The 9,071-nt window shown below is 36.3% G+C and overlaps 1 protein-coding gene across 1 annotated transcript; it reads right to left on the minus strand.

Moving 5' to 3' along the window:
- Positions 1-4,423: 4,423 nt before the first annotated feature.
- LOC141287685 (osteoclast stimulatory transmembrane protein-like) lies at positions 4,424-8,453 on the minus strand. Its single transcript, XM_073819828.1, has 3 exons — positions 8,413-8,453; positions 5,111-6,110; positions 4,424-4,810 (listed from the first exon to the last, which is right to left on the minus strand). The coding sequence occupies exons 1-3, from the start codon at positions 8,451-8,453 to the stop codon at positions 4,424-4,426; spliced, it is 1,428 nt and encodes a 475-aa protein (XP_073675929.1).
- Between the last annotated feature and the right edge of the window lie 618 nt (positions 8,454-9,071).

The following is a 9,071-nucleotide window of genomic DNA, read 5'->3' on the forward strand; positions in this document are numbered from 1 at the left end:
CTCTGGTATATTGCCCTGAAAGTCTTATTTTCAGAATCAGAATCATTCAAATCTACTTTCTCATGACCTGTTCCTCCATTTTCTGTGGGAGACTTCATTTTCTGCCTTTCATTTCTTGTTTTGGTCTGAGATGCTACAAATTTCCATTATCATCCATTATGTGAACTTATTAAGGTCTCTCGCTGGCTTTCCTCTTAAACATTTGAATGCTAAGAATTACTGTACCTTTTCAAGATCTGGCTCTGAATGTCTATCTTTGTTGTTGTTGTTGTTTTTTGACTAATGCTTGCAGTTTCTTTTGCTGAAAATGGTTTTATCTGTGTATTAGCTTTAAAATGTCACAGCGATGCGGATGGCTTAAAGCGGCAGTTGCTATGAGACAGATGATAGTGGCTCTGTAGCGGAGCTTTAAGTGTGCTGTGACAGAGGCAGGAATAATGTGCCGCTCATGAAAGTGACCACTGAACTTACCCAATGGAGTTGGACAAAGCTACAAATTGTAAAGGTATTTTTTTCTCTCATATGCACTTTTTGAAGGACTTGAAAAAGCTGTTTATAAAGTCTAGATAAAGTGGCAGCTATTGTAGCCATAGGCCTTATGGCAAATATCCCACCTCCACAAACACACAAGAATATGGTGTTCACCTCTGACAGTTTCCAACAGACATTTAGAGGCTGAAAGAGGGGACACAAACGAAGAATCATTCTTTGGATACCTTTACACTTGCTCTCTATTTCTGAGTTTGTTTAAGACTGACCACATGTGTTAAAGTAATTAAAAATATATCAGTTGAGTCAGTATGTGGAGTTGCTGTGAGTCATATAAAATGACATTAATGAAATCACATTTTGCTTCAAAGAAACCCCGGGTATTAAGACTTTCATGGCTTAATATATCGTAAATGATCATAAATTACTGAAATATGTAGTAGAAATACTATGAAATATTTACACTATTTTAAACAAACATGTTATTTTATACATATTTCGGACTATGGGAGGGTGCTAGTATTTTAATTATGTCAAATGGTTGCACTCAGCGAGCTACTGGCGCTACCTTTTCCTATTTTTACTGCAACACAACTTGGAAAATAAAATACTGACAGATGACCACAGCTACTGAAAGAGCTTACAGGTGATGATGGATAAAAGCCTAGGCTTAAACTAAATGCCATACCATCAATTGGTCTAAAAGTCCCAGATATCGAGTAAAATCCGTGCTGAGAAACTGCTTTAGTGCTGGCTGCGGCATTATGACAAGCGTTGACATGTTTACATCCTGCCAGGATGGCATCTAGAGTTTCTTGTCAGCCGTTTGTAAGCTCTTTCAGTAGCTGTGGTCTACTAAATGCCTCAAAGGCATGAGGGCTGACGTGGAGAGAACAAAGACGCAGGTCTTTAGGAAGTTTTATTCGTCCACAGGCATCTTCGCATTCTTTTCTTCTCTTCTTATCGCTAGGAAAGCATTGAAGACTTACAGTGCTTTTTTGTTGCCCTTCGACTGAAAATTACAGTCAAAAGCTGCAATGTACCAAATCACTATTTTATTTTCCTTAGTTTTGTTGCAGTAAAAACAATGACAGGTAGTGCCAGTAGCTCCCATTTGCAACCATTTGACATTATCAAAATAAATATATGTATAAAAACACGTGGATTTTTTTTTTAAATAACATAAATCTAAGAGACATTGTTTACGTTATATTAAGCCATATAAGTCTTAATACCCAGGGTTCCTTTTAAATGTGTGATAGCAAAACACTGTAGGTGTCATTGTTTTCTCTTCAATCAATTACCCTTAGTAAACCTAAACTTTCTTTCACCTGTGGAACAACAAAAAACAAGACATTTCAGTTGTTTTTGCTCATACAGTCCTAAACAACAATGGAAATCCATTGAATTTCATTGAATGGATATTGGAGACATTTTTCAAAAAATCTATTTGTGTGTTTTTTAAGTGACTCTTTACTTTAACCCTACAAATTAGATTAAGACAAAAATTGTTGTTTAATATGAGTCATTAGTTACTGTGAAATAATGCCAACACTGATATGTTGTTTAAAATGGACAAATTTAAAATCCAACAGTATGTGCCAAGAACACATAATGTAGCTTTGCATGACCATTTTCAACCTCTCTGTGCCTTTTCATTTTAACTGCAAATCTTATAATTTGCATGATACAAACTGCTAAAATCAGCCTGCAATCATCAGACCCTTATTAAAAATGAACCTCATTGTGGGTTCACATATTCAGATGTACCTGTTCAGTTTGACGTCAGTAAGACTTGAGATCTTTCTCACGTAAGAGAAGGAAAAACATTTTTTTTCTGACATAACACCTTATTATCTACCAGTTAGTCATATAATAAAATGCTAATAATATACAAATGGTATCTGAATTCAGTTTTCTGTATACAATATGCACATGCAGTGTAATATACACACATAATAACCACTGCAGTCCCCTAAGCATTTACAGTTCCTTCTTGCTGTGCTGTGCTTTGATTTCCTGTCCATTAGTGTCATGTTTCCTTCATCCAGTCCCTCTAGATCAGGCAGCACTAACCTGTACTCTATGTCACTAACACGGTCTCTTAATGGATTGTGAACTGTAAGGTAAAAGCAGAAAGCTGTTTTCACTCTGTTAAACACCAAGGTATTTTTTCCCGTTTATAGCGTCATAGGTCAGATCACAAACCACTTCACTGCAGTATCCACCTTTTTTTTTCTGAACACGTCAGTCTCGCCTCACTTGAACGAGGCTTTAACTTTCCAGTTTCTGGTGTTTATAGTCAAATTAACATTTTCCTAGCCGATAACATAATGTTAAACCTATGAAAATGTTTTTTTTTAAGCACATGGTGAAATGCAGTAGTTTAATTGCTTTACAGTGTTGCAATGACCGTCTTTTTGCAGTAACTCACCTGTCAAAGGTGACGCAAGGTTTAGCTGCGATGAAAACACGAGGGCACTTCTTTGGTTTTACAGCATTTTTGTGTATTTGAACCCTTTCCAACAATGACTGTATGATTTTGAAATCATCTTTTTACACTGAGGACAGCTGAGGGACTCATATGCAACTATTACAGAAAGTTCAAATATCTGATGCTCCTGAAGGGAAAACCATGCATTAAGAGTTACATCAACCTGTGTAGATTTTTCTTATTTTGCCTATATGAGATTTTCTAGAATCTTTATTTTTTTATTTAGTACTGCCCTTCAGAGGCTAGACAGAAAATAGTTACATATTTCCCAGAAGACACCATAGGTTCAATTTACCCTGATCTTCAAATTCAACACCCCCCTCCCCCGGGATCCACCCACCTCAGTTGTCCTCAGTGTAAAAAGATGGATCTCAAAATCATGAACAGGCAATTTAACTGTTCAGGACAATTAAAGGAGAACTCCGGTGTGATATTGACCTAAAGTGTATTGAATCATGATACCGAGTGTGAACGTACCTTGCATATCTCATCTCGGTTTGTGTCCTGCAGTCCGAAATCTGGGGTCAGTTAGCCGATGCTCACAACAGGTTGTCAATGAGAGTGAACAGGGCATCGGAAAAGCCATGTAAATAAATCACTGTTTTACGCCATTTACGAGGCACAAAGTAGCTCCACACTTCATTGGTAGACTTCCAAGGGCCCTGACATTTAAAACGAGACATTGAGAACTCAGAAAAAGCACCGGTAGTTTATTTACAAGAAGATTTATACAGACATCTTCCACCAGGAACAGACCGGTCGCCGCCATCTTAAATGTAGTCACGATAAGTCGAGTGTCGAGCACGAAGGAAACTACAACCTGATACGTTGATAACCTGATAAATTCCTTGGTGCTCGACACTCGACTTATCGTGACTACATTTAAGATGGCGGCGACCGGTCTGTTCCTGGTGGAAGATGTGCCTCGTAAATGGCGTAAAACAGTGATTTATTTACATGGCTTTTCCGATGCCCTGTTGACTCTCATAGACAGCCTGTTGTGAGCATCGGCTAACTGACCCCAGATTTCGGACAGCTGGACACAAACCGAGATGAGATATGCAAGGTACGTTCACACTCGGTATCATGATTCAATACACTTTAGGTCAATATCACACCGGAGTTCTCCTTTAAGGGACTCATGAACAACTAAGGGAATAACACAGTATTAAGAATCAAGAGGATGTAAACTTTTGAATGGGGTCATGTTTATAAATGCAACTATTATTTTCTCTTGTGGGCGATCCCTCTTATTTTGGTCAAATAATTAACATTTTGCAGATTCTAAAAGGGGATGTAAACTTTTGACCTCAACTGAAAATATGACAAAAAAAAGTTGTTGAACAAAATATATGACTCACAAATTTGATTATGTACATTTATTATTTAAATACAGTATTTACAGTTCTGTAAAAATGTAGGATAACATGCACTCTAGTATTACGTGTATAGCTGATCTGTTATCCCAGAGAATTCTTTATCTTGATGGTTGGATTCTATAAAGAAAACTTTGTTTTGTCTGTCTTTTTGTTTAGTTTGAACTTTCTTAATAAGGAACTCAACCCTTCTTTCCTCCTGCTGCCGGAAGAAAGAAGCTGCTACCTTTCTCCGAAGGCGTCGTGCGTAGACCTCCAGGGGCAGCAAGGTGTAGCTGAACAGATATAGGAACACCAGTGCCGTCACTACACTTGGGTTCAGCTTGCTGGATTGGGCCTCGCACATGTTTGGATCAGAGTGAATGAGGGCTGTGTAAGTTCTGTTAAAATTGAACAAATCTACCCGACAGTCTGAGCTAAAGATTTGACAGAAGCCCACTTCAGTTCCAACCTGAGATGATTAGAAAGACAGAGGGCAAAAGAAAAGAGAATCGTTATTTTTCACAATGGTGAACAGTAACTTTGACAAGTACTTTGACTTTATCAGAGCTTTTTTGTTAACTTTTGCTTTAACTTAAAGGGATAGTTCACCCAAAAGTAATAATCCTGTCATTTACTTTGCATCAAAGTGTTCCAAACCTCCATAAAATTACTAAAAACTAAAAACTGTCAATGAAGTCTGACTTTGACTTCCATATGGAGTTACAATTCATCAGGATATATGTAAGAAGAAACTGGTGGAGTTGATTACCTTGAAGTTGACGTTGATGCTGATGTTGGTGGATGGCATGTTTGAAATCCAAGGACCACCTAATTTCACCAAGTAATACAAGAAATCGTCCAGCACTATCAAAAAGATTGTCATTAGCAGATACAGTGTGATCACCATTGCTGGAGCCAGACATTTGAAAAGTTCCCTTTTAGTTATTCTGAAACTGGTGGAGTTTACTCCATTTTTCACATCCTTCGCTTCAACCACAATCCCTTTTTCAGCTCCTTTCCTCCTGAGCCCACCAGTGACATATGTGTTGTCAAATCTTACAGACGTCAGATAAGACCGAAGGTACATGACAGACTCAGCGAACAAATACAGAACAAAAACAGCAGCGAAAATCCTGCTGAACAGCAGCTTCAGGTCCTGTACTTGACTTTTAACTTCAGAGAAATCCTCCTGCACTCGTTGACTCAACACATGCAACCGTCCCTTCACTTCAGAGACATTAATATGTGTAGTGTGATCAAAATCACGCAGCGTTTGGACTAAACTCCCATCCACTCTTTCCTCAGCTCTTCTGACTATGTTATCCTTAATGGTGTTGATGAGCCCTGAGCTGCTTAGAAGACTTTGAGAAAGTTTTTCTGATGCGCATTTCACAACATGTGTGAGTGTTGCGATGTTGGCGGCCATGTTGGGTAGGACGTACAGCACCACGATCATCACGGACGTGGACAACAGCAGTTTACGGCCTTGTCGGGTGAACAACGTCGGGAAGATTAGCGTGAAGGCACATCGGAATGGATGAATGAGAGATGATAGGATAAACACAGCTGTGGCATAGATACCAGCTGCAACCAATGCTGTCTGGATGTCATATTTTAAAAGGTCTATGAGCCAGTGGAAAAGCAGTGAAGCAGTTATAGCAGCCAATGAGAGACAGAGAACAAGTAGGGCGAGGAGGTGACTTGCACTTTGAGGAGTTGGAGAAGAGTAACACAACCACAGCGCCTCCATACTGCTTCTCATTGAGGCTCTAACACATACAAACACATAAATAGTGAAGACATGATCAATTAGTATCTAAAGTTTGAAATCAGATGAAAGGAAAATATTTTTCTCTATAGGAGAACTGAGTGAGTCTTCACTGGCTTATACAGCTTACTGCAGTTTTAATAGAATATGAACCATTTAAGCCAATTAAACCACTTAAAGTAGACAGGGGGAAAAAATCATATAATTTATTCACCTTCATGGCTTTTGAAACCTGTTTCACTTTATTTCTTTAGTGAAACAGAAAGGAAGAATTTACTTAAAAGGGTCATGAAATGGCTTTTTTATTATTTCGTACTGTTCTCTGAGGTCCACTTATTATGAAAGCCCATTTCCGCCACTGAATAATAAAATAAAAAAGTAGACTTTTTTTCTCAGAATTGTGTGATTGGGATTTTGAGTTTATATCTCGAATTTCTGATGTTTTTTTTTTTCAATTGTTTGATATGAACTTGCATTTGTAAGTTATAAAGTGAGAATTGCCAGAAACAATTCTGTGACAAAGTCGCAATCCTAAAAAATAAAGTCTGAACTGTAAGATATAAACAAACAATTCTGACGTTTTTCTCAGAAATGCAAGTGTACACTTCAAAGAATTTTCTCGGGATTGCGAGTTCATATCTCAAAATTGTGACTTTTTTTTCCTAGGATTGCAATTCTCACTTTATAACATGCAATTTGCAATTCTGACTTTATAACATGCAATTGCAAGGTAAGTCAGAATTGTGCGATATAAACTCTGAGAACATATCAGTCATTTTTTTCCCTCACAAAATCACATTTTTACTTTTTATCTATTTTTTCTCATAACAATTGCGAGTTATAAAGTCATAAAAAATAGTTATAAAGAGAAATAAAGTCACAATTCTGAACTGCAAGATGTAGACTCACAATTCAGATTTTTTTTCTCTCAGAATTTCAAGTAAAAATGCCAGAATTGTATTTATATCACATATTTTTTATTTTTTTCATCAAATTTTTCTCAAAATTCTGACTTTATAACATGCAATTGTGAGTTAAGTCAGAATTGTGAGGAAAAAAAGCCATAATTGAGAGTTTATAACAATTGCGAGTGTTATAAGGAGAAATAAAGTCACAATTCTGAGAAATAAAGTCAGATCTGTGAGATATAAACTTAAACAGATATAAACAGAATTTGTATCTCAAAATTGTGACCTTTTTTCTCAGATTCGCAATTCTGACTATAACATGCAATTGCAAGTTATTAACTCAGAAGTGTGAGATTTAAACAGACATAATCTCACCATTCTGACTTTATAGCATGCAGTTCGCAATTATGACTTTATAACACGCTATTGCAAGTTATCAAGTCAGAATTGTGAGAACATATCATTTGTTTTTTTTTTCCTCTCAAAACTGGACTTTTACAATTCTGAAAAAAAAAAAAAAACAGGATTGCGGGATATAAACTTGCATTTGTGAAAAGAAGTCAAAACTGAGTTTTTATCTTGAAATTCTGACTTTACAACTCACAATTGCGAGTTTATATCATGCAGTTCTGCCTTCAAATGTATAAACTCACAATTCTGAGGAGAAAAGTCCAAATTGTAAAAAGTCTCATTAACCTTTTTTATTCACTGGCGGAAATGGGCTTCCATAACTTGTAAAGTTCAAGATTAATCAACATTTTTACATAAAAAACATCATAATTTAGACATGCTAGGCTATTTCCTGTCCTGTTTTAACTCCCCTCATCAGAACACTAAACAGACAGTGAGTCTGCTTTTTCCTTGCAATTAAAGTAAATGGTGACTATGACTGTCAAACAAGATGTTCTATGAATAACAAACCAAGTTACATTAACAACTTTTATGATACATTAATGGTTTATGGTATTTTTGCAGCATGTCTGCAAAAATTTTTGCAAAACAATTTTGTTGGGCAAAATCCTATTGAAGATGTTCTAAAATCTAAAATATCAACTGACAAAAAAGACAAACAAATAACAAGTTTCATTTTGGAACATCTGATTACTAAACCCATTCAACTTTATCTTACAGCATGTTACATTGCACGGTATTGTAATGAACTCCTTTAGTAACAGCAGAAGCAAAATCAACAACTACAGATTTAACAAATATAGTTCAATAATATTTCTCAGTAATCACATGAGCACACAAACACTATAATATAAAATGCTACAGCTAAACTAATATATCCACTTTGTCAAGTTCCATTTGCTTCTTGCTCAATTATGGTGCTAATCAATAAATGTCTCTATTTAGAGCCGTATGTCTTTTATAATTGCAGAAATATTGACATACCTGAGGGACAAAATAGAGAGATGGTTATTTCTTAAAGGCATCATTACTGTTGGGTAAATAGAGGCTTGAATAAGATCATGGATTTATCTCAGCATTAAAAGGTCGGTCATCATCACAGGCCAGCTTCATATTGAGCTGGACACTGAACACACACATATTTATATGCACTCAATCCTATGACTCTGAGCTGGATGTTGAACACACATGCACACTGACTCATTCAGTTGCTCACATTCACATGAAACCCAAAAACACAGGTCACACTTGACATGGTCACTTACACAACACCACATGACATGGCGGAAACAAACAAAACTGCTCTTTTCGTGAACCTTAAAAGGAAGATATACAAAAACATTTGATTAAAAGGGAAGTCCGTAAAAACTGTGCTTGCTGTTTTCAAGTGGTTTCCATAAAACTTAATAGTCTTCTGTGCTTTTACATGACCATTTTTCGTAATCCAACACAGTATTTCTTCCTGTTTTGTTCTGGCAGTCATATTTTCTTTCTATGGATTTTTTTTTAGTTTCGATTTTCATCAATAACTCTACATTATTTTGATGGATCAATGCTTTAATTGGGTCTTATGGATAATGAACAGAAGATCACAACAATGGAACATAAAAATATTACATAATTAATAATTACTGGATATATGG

The sequence above is a fragment of the Garra rufa genome, chromosome 15 (genome assembly GCF_049309525.1).
Source record: "Garra rufa chromosome 15, GarRuf1.0, whole genome shotgun sequence".
In the NCBI taxonomy this organism is placed as follows: Eukaryota; Metazoa; Chordata; class Actinopteri; order Cypriniformes; family Cyprinidae; genus Garra; species Garra rufa.

What these genes read in the sequence shown, in the direction of transcription:
- LOC141287685 (XM_073819828.1), bottom strand. Translation starts at nt 8,453, where the DNA reads ATGCCTTTAAGAAATAACCATCTCTCTATTTTGTCCCTCAG. An exon ending in CTCTCTATTTTGTCCCTCAG is followed by an intron (nt 6,111 to 8,412) that starts GTATGTCAATAT and finishes TGTATGTGTTAG; the next exon opens with AGCCTCAATGAGAAGCAGTA. An exon ending in GCATCAACGTCAACTTCAAG is followed by an intron (nt 4,811 to 5,110) that starts GTAATCAACTCC and finishes TAATCATCTCAG; the next exon opens with GTTGGAACTGAAGTGGGCTT.